The 15,673-nt window shown below is 41.6% G+C and overlaps 1 protein-coding gene across 4 annotated transcripts in view; it reads right to left on the reverse strand.

Annotated features, from left to right (window-relative positions):
* Nucleotides 1-15,673, reverse strand: part of ubap2l (ubiquitin associated protein 2-like) — a 35,990-nt gene that overhangs the window by 3,099 nt on the left and 17,218 nt on the right. For 3 of the 4 annotated variants that reach the window (XM_053231227.1, XM_053231228.1, XM_053231226.1), the window contains exons 13-26: nt 14,724-14,925; nt 14,156-14,472; nt 11,880-12,055; nt 10,514-10,634; nt 10,146-10,185; nt 9,606-9,795; nt 9,458-9,524; nt 8,423-8,765; nt 7,873-7,961; nt 7,689-7,742; nt 6,969-7,050; nt 5,935-6,155; nt 5,062-5,167; nt 3,997-4,143 (exon numbers count right to left, since the gene is read on the reverse strand). In XM_053231227.1, the coding sequence (XP_053087202.1) occupies nt 3,997-4,143; nt 5,062-5,167; nt 5,935-6,155; nt 6,969-7,050; nt 7,689-7,742; nt 7,873-7,961; nt 8,423-8,765; nt 9,458-9,524; nt 9,606-9,795; nt 10,146-10,185; nt 10,514-10,634; nt 11,880-12,055; nt 14,156-14,472; nt 14,724-14,925 (2,155 nt within the window). The remainder of the gene's footprint in view (nt 1-3,996; nt 4,144-5,061; nt 5,168-5,934; nt 6,156-6,968; nt 7,051-7,688; nt 7,743-7,872; nt 7,962-8,422; nt 8,766-9,457; nt 9,525-9,605; nt 9,796-10,145; nt 10,186-10,513; nt 10,635-11,879; nt 12,056-14,155; nt 14,473-14,723; nt 14,926-15,673) is intronic. The other variant, XM_053231229.1, reaches the window with a different exon arrangement.

The raw sequence follows: 15,673 nt of genomic DNA on the forward strand, positions 1-15,673 counted from the left end.
TTATACACTATATGGACAAAAGTATGTGCACCCCTGACCATCACACCCACATGTGCTTGTTGAACATCTCATTCCAGATTTCTTCCCCTTTGCTGTTATAATAAGCTCCACTCTTCTGGGAAGCTTTCCACTAGATGTTGGAGCATGGCTGTGGGGATTTGTGTTCATTCAGCTACAGGAGCATTAGTGAGATCAGGCGCTGATGTTGGGATGTCGAGGAGGTCTGGGGTTCAGTCGGTGTTCCAGTTCATCCCAAAGGTGTTCAGTGGGGTTGAGGTCAGGGCTCTGTGCAGGACACTCCAGTTCTTCCACTCCAACCTTCACACACCATGTCTTCATGGAGCTCGCTTTGTGCACAGGGGCATTGTCATGCTGGAACAGGTTTGGGCCTCTTAGTTCCAGTGAAGGGAAACTGTAATGCTACAGCACACAGAGACACTCTATACAATTGTGTGGGGAAGAACCACAGGTATGTGCTAGTCAAGTGTCCACATACTTTTGGTCATGTAGTGTAATTAGAGCTCCATTTTTGATACAGAAACCCCTATGGCCTTTAACAAGCTGATCACACAGTCAGGAGGACAAAATGTTACAGCAAAATGTGCATTTTTAACAGTGTCAGTTGTGTTAAATCCTCCAAGCACAGCTTAAAAAAACATTAACGCATGAAGCTCAAACAACTTTTTCAATACCTAAAAGGTATTCACTGACTTCTGTAACAGTACTGGCACAAAGCACTGGAGCGCCAAGCAACGGTGCCTGCCATCATCATCAACTTTATATGTCATGGTGAAGATTTTAAGGAGTGTATTCATGCATAAACCAGTGTGAGATGGTCCAGGGCAGGACCTCAGTGATTCACACAGATTGTGAGAAATATCAGAAACTGATTAGCTCTTGGCTTATATTCAGAGCTGTACAATCCAACTCTTAAATCATACAACGTCAGCATAGTACACGTGTGCAGAAACACCTTAAAGTGAACCACTACAAGACATTACCGTATATACACAAAGACACACTAAAAATATTTATTAATCTCACACTCCTACAATTTGCTTGAAAACAAATTCCAAATCCATCCATGTAATAATAATAATAATAATAATAATAATAATAACAACAACAACAATAATTCTCTGGAGAGGCTTGTAACCTAGAGCTGACTATTGCTTGCTATTGGGAATCTGTCAGATGTCATCTCCTGATGGACGTCACACTGCAGATATAACAGCACTTCATGGCATCTGCATGTACAGGTTTATACGACTTTAATTCTGATGTGATTATCGGTTTCTCAGCTAATTAGTGCACTAGGCCTATAAGCATGGTTTAAAGTGAGCCGGAGCAGCGTCCTGGTACCTTCTGTAACTTCTGTTTGTACCTGAAGGTCCAATCGTGTTTCACAGTAAAAAGTAACAACCAATCACATTTATACATCCTGTTTATTCTCCTCAGTGCAAGATGCACAATCACTGGCTATGTTTACACGAAAATCTGCACGAATTCAGCTGATCGCAGATTCTAAACAAACTGTTTATAATCCTGCATTTGACTGAATGTCGTAATTTTTAACCTCTGACTAGAAAAAAAAACAAAAAACAAAGAAAACAAACAAAAACCACACCACAAAGAAAACACCCCTCAATTCAGAATTCCTCCTCAGGAATAACGGTCTCATCAGCCCCGAGTTCAGCAAGTGACAAAACAGCACTCCTTACCTTTAAATGAGTTAATACTGTAGATACACATGTATTTGCTTTAGATCAGTCAACATACAGACATATTCATGTGTAAAATCTATAACACTGACTCTACAGTTCACTGTTTTGAGGAGGAAAATATACATCACTCATCACAGTTAGCTGGCTAGCTTGTTGCTAACAAAAGACAAACACGGCGGCGTCTGTGGTTTTTTCCCCCTCTTTGTAGCTCGAACACACAGAGGTCGAGAACGATGTAATTCCAAGCTCAGACTTCCACTTCAGAGGTAAACTGAATACGGCATAAGGATCATAAACTGGGCAGTGTGCAGACCACGAGCCACACTCAAGACCCGCTGTCAAAAAACGGCCCGTGGTGCTACTACGGTTTCACACTACCTATAACTGACAGCAGTCCTGTAGCATAGCACCGTACGGCACTCATGAACTCACGCTGACCCGCGTCTAAAAACTATTCCATTTGATTTTAGTGTGATTGACTCCAAATCCCATAATGCATCACCCAGTATAGAGACCTACAGTTACGTGGAAAAAGAAGTTGATGGCATCCGAGACGAGAAAGATGGAAGACTAAGGACATGCTCTTAGGACAGAAGATATAATTGAAAATTCTCCTTAAAACCTCATTGGAAAGCAGATGTAAGTCTGTATAAAGGGTTGCACGACTATTCATTTTTACTAGTTGACCAGTAAGCCTAACTCATAACAGTATAACAGTTTCATATGGAATATGAAAGATGAATGAAGTGCTAGGTCAGGGTCTTACAGAGAGCACGCAGATGAACGCTTGTTTAGCATAGCCTGAGTTTAGCAAAACATACGAAGCCCTTCACTGAGACAGATTATTATACTGATCTACAAAAAGATCAAGCCAAAGACAAAATAAAACATCCCACTGTCAGCTAGTACAACTCCTTAACTTCTAAGACTTAATATTCATTTTATTTTTTTAAAATAAGACTTTTCCCATAGTATTTTTTTAATTTAAAAGAACAGCCCTGATGCTCATTATTTGTTTATGAAGGCATGTTAGAATAAAACACATTTTAATCTTGATCTGATGTCTTGTTATATTAGTAGCCATGAACTAATCACTAACTAATCATTAAGTAATAAAAGTTAACTACTGTAGCTATTTATTCATCTTAGTTGCTTATTCAGACTGTTATTGGGAATTTTATATAACTGGACCTTCACAATTTTAACTGAATATTCCTGCACTAGGAGGAACAGAGTAATAAACTGCGGGTAATAAACGCTCAAACTGTGCCGAAGATGTCGCTCTGACGCCGTAACCATGTTTCAAATGAACCACTGTAGGGGTTTTTACAGCAACTGGGTGAATACTAATTCAACTTTTACATATTTATGTGTAAATAATTTTGCATGAACACATTTAAGAGCAGTTGCTGATGTCTTGCTTGTCCATTAAACTGACTTTATTTGGTCCGTCCCACTTTACATTGGACTAAGTGTAATGTGCCCCGTTACCTCAAATGATTGACAGCTCTGATCTAACCGAACTTGTAATTATCTTTACTTTAATTAATCTTTAATTAAAGCCCTCATCGTGTCCAAATTCGTCCATCAGACTGTGTAAATGTAGCTAGCTTGTTAGCTTTGTGATTCGGTTAGCTAACTAGCTAGTTCAGTGATTAACCTGACCTTGCGTACACAGATTCAATGCTAGGTGCGAGCAAACCACTGGCTTTGTGAATTAACTGAAATCTGCCAAACACACACAAACAGTATTCTACCAGGAGGTTTAACTCGGCACGGACACTGGGCTGGCGTGCTGCTGCGAGATTTTTCATTTCATTATAAATAAATAAATAAATAAAACACAGTGAGATCTAATCGAAACTGCAACCTGCTTCCCTATCACAGACAGAGTTCCACCACCTTCCAGAACCTCTTTAAGCCAGGAGAAGACAGCGAAATTCCAGGCAGGAAAGAGAGCAGAAACAGACGCGCACTCTGCTCTGCTTTTTAATGATAGCAAGATAGAGAATACAATGCTATAAAATCATTACATAATAATTATAAAGCAGATGACAAAATAACTGACTGGCGATGGTTCGGGAAGAGGGGGGAAGGAACAATGCTGTACTTCACACAATCTCTCGGGAGTGCGGGGCTAACGTTGGGGTGGCTTTGAGTTTCCCCTGTGAGGTTAGTGCTAGTGATTGGACAAGTGAAAACAAGGACAGAGAGACAGAGAGAGAGAGAGGGAGAGAGAGAGAGAGGGCGTTTGGCGTGCGTGTGCACTCACCCACTCCGGGCGCGGTGACTGAGCTGGCCGGTTTGTTTTGAGCAGAAGCGGCGGCGGCGGCGGCAGCAGCAGCAGCCACAGCATTGCCGTAGCCGCCCTTACAGAAATCCCCGCTCCCTGCTGAAGCCTGGCCCAAATCCTCATAGCCTGCAAACGGGCACACACACAGCCACAGCCCCACAGCATTAGAAACACACACCAGGCAAGGCACGAAAAAGGAAGGAGTGGGAGGAAGAACAGGCAGTAAAAGAAAGCACAAGCAAAACTGCTGTGTTAGAAGCAAAGAGGTTATAATCAGTGGGTGTTGAGAAATAAGTAAATAGGACATGAAAGTAAAAAGCAAAAGGCTAGCAAGACGTGGAAACGCATGTAATGGTAAAAGAGAAAGAAATACAGCAGGACGTGGACAGCAGGTATGAAAGAGACCAATGAAAGCAATGCGCAGGTAAGAAGTAGACTTGTGAACCAAACACATGGTGAACAGAAGTGGAGAGCAAAAAAGCAGGAAGCATATGAATAAGCATGTGATGTCCCACCACCTGAAAGCGAGCCCATCCCTGACCTCACCACCCCAACAGCACTGCTAGCACGGGTTCACCGAACCTCACCAAACCGGGCAGCTACAGCTGGAAAAAAAAAGACTAGCCGCACACCTGACCTGCAAATCTAAAGTCGTGTCACGGATTCTGCTCGTTCGTTTCACACACACTCGGCATCCAAGAAACCACAATGAATTACATGAACGGTATGTTTATGTAAAATAAATAAATAAATAAATAAGTACATCTGCTCATCGAGAAAACAGGCATGAGTGTGGCAGTTTCAATGAGATTTAAAATGAGGAAGAAGAGCAAGTGTATTGGCCACTCCACACCCAGCATGCACACACACTTCCTGTGGGTACGGAAGGGACGGTGCAGTCTGCGACATTCCCATAACTACACAACTCCTGAAACACATGGTGACTAGTTCTCTATCACAGCTGTTAAAGGCCACTTGTCCAAGTTGTACATGGATTTAGATCATGTGGGTGAGGACACAGATAAGCGCATGTGAATATCTTACCAGTGCTGTATCCATGGGATCCGTATCCACTAGCCTGCTGGAAGGCTGTGGCTGAAGCATTGACACCAACATTCACACCATGCTGTTTGGAGGAAGTAGGTGCTACCTGAGTAAACATATGAAGTCATCATTTACAACAACAACAAAAACAAATGCAAACATTCCACACACACACCTCAAAACCCTGGACTATAAACTACATGTACTGGCGGGTGGTAAGGCTGGGCGATATCTACAAATAATTATCATGATATATCCTTATTAAAATATCATCATAATCGAGAGTATTGAATTGAACACCAGACTTGAGAACCTGTGGCTCTCAGACCTAGCTTTGCAGCTATGTTGAGGTATAGGTCGAGCGCTGGTAAACCCTGAATTAGCACAGTATGTCAGTGATAAAAATAATAATAATAATAATACTACGAGTAAGACCACACAGTGTTCAGTGCGCACTCGCAGTGAAGTATTTTATTTTTCCTAATTATACAATCCATCCAACTCTCTTTAAATCCCTAAACTGTAGGAATAATATTAGAATTTTCCTCAGGTAGAACGTCATGCTCAGCTAAAGCTGTGAGGCAGTGAATTAAAAAAATTATGGCTCACAATCCACTCTTTTAAACATCGTTGGTTAATAACAGTATAAGGAAATATACTAGAGGTTATTAATTCGGTTATAGCGTGCTGTGGCATGAGCCGTAACACTGAAAATTTACTTTTGAAACCATTACAATATGATGGTCAGAAAAGCTAATAATTATGGAAACTAGTAGGGATGATATGGATGCTTGTATAGCACTAAACGCATCTGATTCAGATTTCACGAGGTCAGATGTTCGATTGCAGGTAATAAGATAAGTTAAGTCTCACCGGGAACATGGCAGGGCCGTACTGGAAAGTGTTGGGCAGGCCGGGCACGCCCGTGTAGTACGGCAGACTGGTGTAGCTGTAGCCAGGGGGCAGAGCCGGGTTCAGGAAGGGCTGCTGCGTGGTGTGGTGAGTTTGGGTCTGACTCTGCTGGGCCTGAGCCAGCGTGGTGGCCGGAGAAGGAGATGACGTGTCCCCGCGACCAAACTTCGTCAGCTCACCAGCTACGGACCAAAACAGGACAGATGAAAGAAGAGGGGAAAAAAAGAGGAAAATAAAAACAGTATAAGGCAATCCAACATTACTAAGTGATTATATGTGGAGAAGGATGGTGAGGTGAGATTGGAGACACAATGAGGTTTTATTATTATCAGTCAGTATACGGCGTAAGTTTCCCCTCAATGCCAACGAAAAGACAAGTTTTAAAAACTCTTACGTTGCCTTCAAACCTACAGAAAGAGTTTTAAAGAGAAACAGCGTGTTTAACGTCACTGTGCATGAAATCGGTCACTATTTTACAGTTTGACTTGGAAGCCTGATGGACAGATGTTTTGGCTCGGACAGGACATCTAGTGAATGTCACACTTAATCCTTTAGATGTACATAAAATATGGAGGCTTTGGTTTTTAGTCAATTATGGTGCACGTTACTGACATCATGAAATGTTACAGTAGTCCTAAATTATAAATCTGGGGGAGAAAAAAGGCTTGGAGTCGCAGAAAATGTCCATGTGGGTCGTATGGACAAAAAGCTTGGACCTTCAACCTGTCACTGGTTTTATTTTCTATGTTCATGAATTTCTGGGCTTTATATGGAAATATACAGCTCAAGCAAGCAACATATGATTCAAGTTTAGCTTGCTTGAACTGTGCATGTCCAGTTATCACAGTGAATTAGGTTAAAGCACCGAGACTGTGGTGTACGCAAGCGTTTCTGCAAATACATTTCATTTTTACTGTCTGGCATCAAAGCACACTGTGTGAATATGATATGGGTTCTATTAATCATTGCCACTACAGCGAATGAGTGAGTCTCACCAGAATAAGGGTTGCTGGTCAAACTGCCGTCTCTGCCCGTCAGTGCTGTCGTTGGCGTAGCAAATGGAATGCTATAGTAATCCTACAGATGGAGGGGAAGAAGAAAAAAGCTCAGAAATTACATCTATTCCACAAAACAATCATATTTACAATTAGCTGCTTTAGTAGCTATGCAGCAGATCTTTTGTCTGAGTGAAACTTATCCCCAAGTGCAGTATATGAACACAGAAAACACTAGTTATGAATGTAACCGTAGTGGGTGAACAGCGTATAACAGCTAAGGGTGGTGAATTTCACCTGGATACAGTATTTAGCAAGCGCACACGTGTCAAAAGCAAAGTCACAAATTGACCATATGATGTTTTATAAGAGCTGTAAGGCATTCAGCGCGAGTTACAAAATAGTCTCACAATGACTATGTATTCTGAGCCTAGGGAAATGAAACAGTTGATTAAAAGGAACTTCACTGCTGTCCAGGACGCATTAGACACTTTCGCGTTCACACTACAAATGTTATGTGGTCATATGCGTCCTACACCACCTCCTTTGAGTACTTTGAGTGATCGGATCACAATGCATCTTCAAGACGCATTAGACCCTGCTGACCGTGACATTGTTGAAGGTCTCAGCATGTATGTGTACAAACAAGAACTTATACACAGGTGATAATATCTCTCCTGACAGAGAGGAAAGGTGAAACAGAACTGCTGTTGAACTTACCAGTGGTATCCTAGTCTGGAGCATCTGCAGATCATCGTAGCCATACACCTGGGGCTTGGATTCAGACCAGACAGTACAACATTTGTGTTACACGTTCAATGCGCAAATGCAGATAAAACTGAGATTAACATTTAAGAAGAAATGCAGAAAGAAAATGTTTGTATAGTTCGTAGAAAATTCTCACCGGGTATGCATGGAGCAGGCCAGGAGCCATGATATAGGGGTTGGGCAGGAGAGGAGGCACTCCAGGAGGCAGGTTCGGAGGCGCTTTCCCTGCACACCAATAACACCACAACCATTACAACACTACACTGTGTGAGTAAAATGAAAATACAGTGGGGCTGGGAGACTGATTCTGGTCTTCTTTTTCTATTTCATATGGCATCAGAAGAAATACAGACTGCTGGCTAGCCAGCACATCCTAGTGTAATCATGCTTAAACAGCATGCACCTGTCTAGATCTTTGCTTTTTTCAAACTGCAGCCCCATGATGTCTAATCATCATCCACCTGTATTTCATGCCAAGACCACCTAATTTCAACCCAGCAGACTTACAGGTAATTTTACTACTGATCGATGGGGCTACTTTAAATAAACAACATTATATGGAAATAGCAGTTAACAATTAAAGACAATTATATAATTTTATATTACCAGATGTAGTATTAATATTTAAGACAAGGCAACATACTGACACTCTGTAGTTAGATTACATATTTCTGTCCGACCCTTACCTGAGGCAGCCGTGCTGCGTGATGAAGCTGATGACGGTGCGGCTGAAGCTGAGGCCACTGACGATGAAGACGCAGCTGCAGCAGCAGTGGGGGGGACAATAGAGGCAACTCCGCCTGCACTGTTCAGGCCCATGGCCAGACTACTGACTGGCCCCAGACTGGCCTGAGCAGAGGCAGCACTGACCGTGGAAGAGGAGGGAGGAACAGGAGCACTATGAGAGACAGGGGCTGAGGAGGAAGAGGAAGAGACTGTGGAGGAAGGGGGGACGGCGGAGGGGGCCACCGCAGAGACCGAGGAGAAGGAAGACGAGTGCAGGCTCGAGTCTCCATCCACATTTGGATGCTGAGGGGAAGAAGAAAGAGACCATGTGTGTGCAGGAGAATAAATAAAAATAGATCAGCCCTTCATCAGTTAACGTTTTTTTCCAGACTGGCACATCCATGCTAGAATCTAAGGGCAATAAAATTAAACTTAAAACAGGCCTTTGTTAAAGCTCACTCGTTTTAAAGCACTATAAGATTTTCCAGCGGGATTTCCAGGCAGAATTAAACTGCTACTTTGAAGGCATTATTTAAAAAAAAAAATAATTAAAAAAATCAGCATTCACTGAGGTCATACAGGGTCAATTTGAAAAAAGAAAAAAAAAAATTACACTAAAGAAAACTATTTGTTTGCCATTACTATGCGAACATAAAACTGTACAGCATGCATCAAAGATGAAAATATCAATTATTGCAGTGAATGTCTAAAAACTATGGATTTAGCACCTTAGTCTCCCAAGTATGTATTAATATTTCAACAGAATATTCATACATTTCCCCAAAAAAAATTTGGTGAATGTGTTATTTATTCTCACTTTTTTTTTTTTTTTTTTAAACAGCAGTCAAACTTTTTGAATAAAACTGGTTATTTTCCCACATTCTCCAAGTAAATTTAAAATTCTCCAATTACATTTTAAAGAGCTGAATTCAAACACTTAGAACACTTTGTGCAAAACCTTTTTTTATACCATATTTGCAAAATAAACAACTTACCAGTAAGCTTGTGCTGGAAGTCCGCACTGTGGAAGGAGCCAAGCTGTTCTGTGGTGTGGAAAGGGAACTGAGAGAAAAAGCAAAACATTAATTTCCTTCTGTTCTTTGCACATTCAATACTTTACACTAGAAATACTTTTACTCTCACTTGTGTTGTGGAGGAGCAATCGTATTGGAGGGGTCTTCATGTCCAAGAGTGGCGAGAGGTGTCTGACTGGATGTTGTCAGGAGAGAGGCGGGGCCTGAGGGCGGGTCCGACAGCGAGGCCATGTTCGACACAGTGGAAGGAGCGTTCGAGTCAGACGCTGGCTTCGCAGACACTGCAGAGCCAGCTGCAGCTGGACATAGCACAGGCAAGGGTTACTAATATACACACACTTGGTAAAGATGAAGAGAAGAGAGCTCTACCTTTCAACACCATTTCCAAACACTCTCACAACAATTACGTATTTTCTAGCTAAAATTACAATACTGCCTCCTGGTGATTTTCTTTTTTGTCAGAAAGCAACAGTTTTAACTGACATGAATTCATTACTGTTGCTAATGCTTGTTGCTTGTTCTGTCCATGATGTTATTCTAAACTTTAAAAACATGAAATTAATTTCGAATCCTGTTTTAAATAAATTTAACCCCATTGCCTATAATACTAACATCCCACTCGGCTACACAGAGCAGCACAGAGGCTTACCTTCCAGAGACTGCGTTGTCTGTATTGAACTGAACCCGTTCTGTATGCAGGAACACAAAAGCACAATCGGTATATTAATTATATTAATCATTAACAAGACAAATTATAGTAGACTTTCTTGCAGGCTGGAACAGTCATTCATCTCTTTCTACAGAAAAAGGCATGGGTATGTGGTGTGTGATGTAAAATCCCACAGTAATTTGAGAGCATACACTGTTCCAGGTCGCGTCTGGTTAAAATGAGGTTTTAATCTTAATGAAAATGTGTACTATTTATTTTTAAAAGCCGAGACAGAACAGTAGATGTGTGCAGAGCAACAGATGATACTGATTATTCAGTGTAAGATTAATCAGCCTGTGATCTCTCACCTTGGGCTGCAAGTCTTTCTGTGGAGACGAGGAAACGGAGGGTGGGTAGCGCCGGGTCTGGCTCGCTCTCTGCTCATACAGCTCCATCTGCGTGGCACTGGACAGAGCTGGAGCCTGCTCGCTAACAGTTAGGATATTCATATTGTCAGGAAGGTCAGGTTGGACAAAGTGAGTTTATAGACCTTTGCCATCTTCCCATCAACAAGCACATTATTATACCTTCATGATTCATGGTTACTTCTCCACAGGCGTATTTCACAAAGTGTGCTTTTAAACTCTTCGCTTAAACTAACCAGGCGACGGCATGCTCTCTGCGTTCTACTTAAGTAACTCCAGCTACATCATGTTCCAGCTGATTCACTTCTGGATGAAGCAATCGAGACTCAAGCGCATACATGAAATATTTAAGCAGCCCTGATAATCAATTGCGAAAAGAGTAAAATGTCAGTTAAAGATCACATAACTGACATTCTGAGCAGAAACTGCTCGTTAAACTCCATAAGAGTACAAAAATATAATTATAAAAGAAAAAAAGTATTCATTATGTCCATATTAACTTTGTTATGGGGATCACTATTATCATGGTCTGTGGACCCAACCCACTCTTCCCTCAAGAACCCATTTTATGAAACTGATGGAGAGGAAGTATCAGGAGTACCAGAAGGTCAAGGGTGCCATCAACAATACCAAGAGCAGAACTGCTTTAACTGTAGATTTATGGACAAGTGTAGCCACTGAAGCCTGCCGTGGCATTAGACGCCGTGTCTAAAGTTTATATTTGTAACACTCAGTTTGGGGATTTTATTTTAAAATTCATGCAAATAACAGCTTAAAATCTTACCAAATGCCCTTTGGCTTATGAATGAGTGAGCATGTTCATGCATGAGGCTTCTTTATTTATTTATATTTTTAAAATAAAGCTTACAGAAATACAGCCAGGCTTTCCACCACGCTGGAACCAAAATTGGCAAAATATTAACCAGGTGTTGAAATAATCCCGGCTTACAGAGTTAGCTCACTTCATGTTAAACCCTGCTGGGCTGTCATGTTTATTTACTTACATTCCTCATTGTCTCTATCTGTGGGAGTTTAGTCTTACATACCTGGTCAGGCTGCTGAGCTTAACCATCCGCTTTACGCTGACACAGCTCTGTATATCTCTGTATTAGTGTATACCGTGTGGCCATACTGTTAAACTACAGTTTTGTACTCAACACTACACACACTTTCTGTAAGTACACACGGCCCATGATGTCCTGCATGTTGCATTATGGTCCTGGAGGCATGACTATTCACTGTATATGTACACACTGACAGGATGCGAAACACATAAATGAGAAGTGTATATAATGGGAAACAGTGAAACCTGTTGGCACTGGTGTAGAGGCTGTTCTGAGTCGCATTGCCTGGTGTTGTGGTGGCTACGGCTACGGTGTCGTACTCCGGCAGGACAGGCTCAGAGCCAAACTGTAACGCTCCAAACTGCAGGTTGAGTCCAGTTATGTCTGCTGAACCTGGCATCTCCACTGCTAAAGCAGGGATCTGTTAAAAAAAAAAAACACACCACCAGACATAATGACTACAGCGAACCGTTTTAAAAAGGCAAATATGTAATTGGGTCAAAATACATTCCCACAGATGGACCTGATTAATTCTTCATTTGTCTTTTAGTTCTCTTTCTTTCCTAGCTTTGTTGAGACAAATTGGTATAAGCCTAGCGCACCCTACACAGCTTTAGCTCTGAATCTGCTCGCCAGCTACGCCACCCAGCTCGATGTCTCCTCGCTACGTGCTCCCACAGCGACCGGTCATGTAGCGCGCAGTGACTCGACGTTCCCTGACTGCAAATGACTGTAAACGCTCCAATATTTTTAGGACACGTTTGATTTTCTCTGCGATGAACCGTGTAGTGTGGAACCTCCTGAGTCTAGCAGCAAGTACAGCAATGGGAAACAGCCAACGAGAACCAGAGAGGAAATCAAATTCCTCTACTCACGCGCAGCAGATCCCTGAACCCAGTTCATAATCCATCTGTTTGTGTGGGAACGTTAGTATAAAATGTAAGCACAGCAATATCACTTCTATATGAACTTATTCGGAGTTTCACATGGTTAACTCTTTTATGCATAAATTACAACTACATGCATTTTTCTAAATATTTCTTGTATTAAAAATGTAACAGATTGTCCATGTGAAGCAATATCATGAGTAAGACACGGATGAAACTTTATACCTGGGGAAAAAAAAAAAATCCAGTGTGTTCAGAACAAAAAATTGTCTAAAAAGGTCTTAAGGTCTAAAATAAATTGTTGAACAAAATATTTATAATTTTCATAAATGGATTTCATAAAAGGTGTTAATTGGAGTCTGACACAAAAATAATTTTATTTACATTTATAGTCTGTTTTATCGTGTGTTTTCCTTAAAACAGCCTTAAATTGACTGAAAGTGTATACGCAATGTACGAAAGGGTTAAGAACAGCAAAAATAAACACAAACATGACACGATTCCTGGCCACACACACAGTATAAAAATAGCTATGTTTCTGCACCGCGTCTCATCCAATAAATATTTCCTCCACATTTTCTCTTATTTCCGCACAAAGAAGTGACTGTCACATGATAGACAGCTCTCACGTTTTTATTTTCGTGGGAAAGCGGGATTAGGGGATGAAGAACGCTTCAGTGGGGATCTCTTCAGGTGACAGATGGTGTAATGTGTGAGCCTTGTCTCAGAGTGATTATAGAGTGTACTCTCCTACAACATAAAACAACTGATCGCAAGCGATTCAAGTCATGTAGTGTGCACTGGGCATTACCCCTTAGCATTTTTAAGCAATTTAAGTCTGTTATACACAAAGCTAAAGGTTTATTATGAAACTACAACAAGGAAGTAAATTATTCTGTACCATCTGACAGAAAAACAATTTAAAGAAAGAGTATTATGCATTAATGATTGTGGTGAGGCACAAAGTGTTTAACCTTTTAAGTGATAAAAGGTATATAACTGTGTACAACAGCTATCCAGTGCATATAAATATTTTCATAAGAATGGTTAAATGTCCAAAATCAGTTTAACAGCTAATTACAAGCATTAAAATGTGGTGGGACTGAGCTGATGTAAAGTGAAACCCAGGAATGTTCTCAGCATTCAAGGCGGCTTGTCTGCTCTGTGGTAGTTTTAAAGGGTCAAACGAGAATATCTGGAAACGTCAGCGAGAAAGAAAAAGGGGGTGGGACCCCAGTGGGCTGTCTGTCAGTCTGTGTGTTACTATGGCAACATGCACAGCTCTATCCAGCTGTGGCTTCTTTGGGAACTATTTTCGTTGACGGAGCAAAAGTAAACAAAATATTTGGCCATATTATGAAATGTCAGTTACTTGATATTAATTTCTTGTTTATAGAACTGTTGTATAAAAGCAATATCGCACTCGCAATCATGCAGTTATACTGAAGACCAGCACGACTGATTACCTGCAGGAAAACCCCTCACTCGGCTTTTCAGCAACTTTCTTATTTGAGTTAGTGTCACAGAGGATCTTCAGAATCTACAGCATTATTTAGCATTGAAGGAGAAGCATTTTCAACTTTCCAATCTGGTGAAAAAGAAGGAAATTCTTAGCAGCCAATGGAGATACTTGCCTTGGTGGTGATGGAGGTTCTCTTCTTTTGATGTTTGAGCTTATGCTGCTGTAGGGGCAGAGGACTGGAGGCCTGAGGTTCTGAAGGACCCGAAGGTATCTGCTGCTGGCTTACTGCGGGGGCTGAAGGTTTCGGAGTGGAGACTGTTTGGGCCAAAGAGGTGGAAGGGGTGGGCTGGGAAGAAGCGGTGGAGGGGGTAGGACCTTTCTCCTGCAGGAAGGCGTCCATCATGGAGGACGCAGTGGAGGAGGTGGGCTGGTACGGCTGCCGCTTGGTGAAGGGACTGTGCCCCGCTGCGTCCGTCTGAGACTTCATGTCTGCATACGTGATGAGTACAGAAGTAAGACTAAGTTCCACATTATTTTCAGTGATACTGTACCACTGTATACCAGTATCACTATAAAAGTTTTTGGTGTAAAGAAGGTGGGGTTCTGGGCACAATAACAGCACTGCATGCAATGTACCATCTCACACACACTAATATTAACATTCACATCATTAGCACACAGTGCCATTAATTTAACACCAGAAAAACACCACTAGACCTCTGAAAAGCAAGCTCTCCTACCATACTGTGCCAGGGGAGCGGGACTGGACTCCCAGCTGGAGGGGCCTGTGCTGGACGGGCCGCTCTGAGAATGCTGCGCTGCCAGCTGTGCCAGAGCCTGCGCTGTCTTAAACTGCTCCAGGAACTGGGAACCGGTGGTGGAGTTTCCACTGGTGCCTTTAGAGTCTCCCACTTCACCAAAACCCTTACTGAGCATGCTCACCTAGGGTTAAAAATACATGATGAGTCCATACGTTTTTGGTGGATAAGCAATAAACCTGACAGCACGCGCTAGCAGCACTGAATCAGGCGAGTATCACACTTCATTTATTAAGCTGGATATGAACGGATTTATATGTAAATTGGTCGTACAAACATTTACAAAAGAATTTTGGTATTCATGAAAATCCCATAAATTCGGAAAAACGTTTATATCCTACTCACGCTCCTGAGTGTGTGTAAGCTTACGCACAAGAAGACTAACTAATGTAAACCTCGACTTGATCGACTTCAAATCATACAAGTTACATGGACTACTGCATTTTTTAAATCTAAAATATACTGTGGAGTATAAATTGTATATTTTTATGCCGTTTACAGCGTTTAGCAGACGCCCTTAACCAGAGCGACTGATAGAAGAGCTGTGGAGTCTCAGAAACACGTCCTCCTGCTAGTTCACTCGGTCACTAAGAGCTCCATCCACAACATTTAGTCAAAACCAGTCATTTTATATTACTGGCATTAACTCAAGAGAAGAATCGCACTACATGCAAATGAGCTGCATCTGGAACACGCTTTACACTTTACCAGTGCTCAACATACACATACGACTATGAAGAAAATCGGCATTTCTGAAGCTTTTGTAAATCCAATGGAAATTTTTAGTTCGGTCAGGCTTACGCAAGCATTCACACTAAAGTTTAATAAAAGATTGATGAATCAAGCCCAATGTGCGTATAAGGTTTAAGCCC

This window comes from Pangasianodon hypophthalmus, chromosome 29 (assembly GCF_027358585.1).
Source record: "Pangasianodon hypophthalmus isolate fPanHyp1 chromosome 29, fPanHyp1.pri, whole genome shotgun sequence".
Taxonomy (NCBI): domain Eukaryota; kingdom Metazoa; phylum Chordata; class Actinopteri; order Siluriformes; family Pangasiidae; genus Pangasianodon; species Pangasianodon hypophthalmus.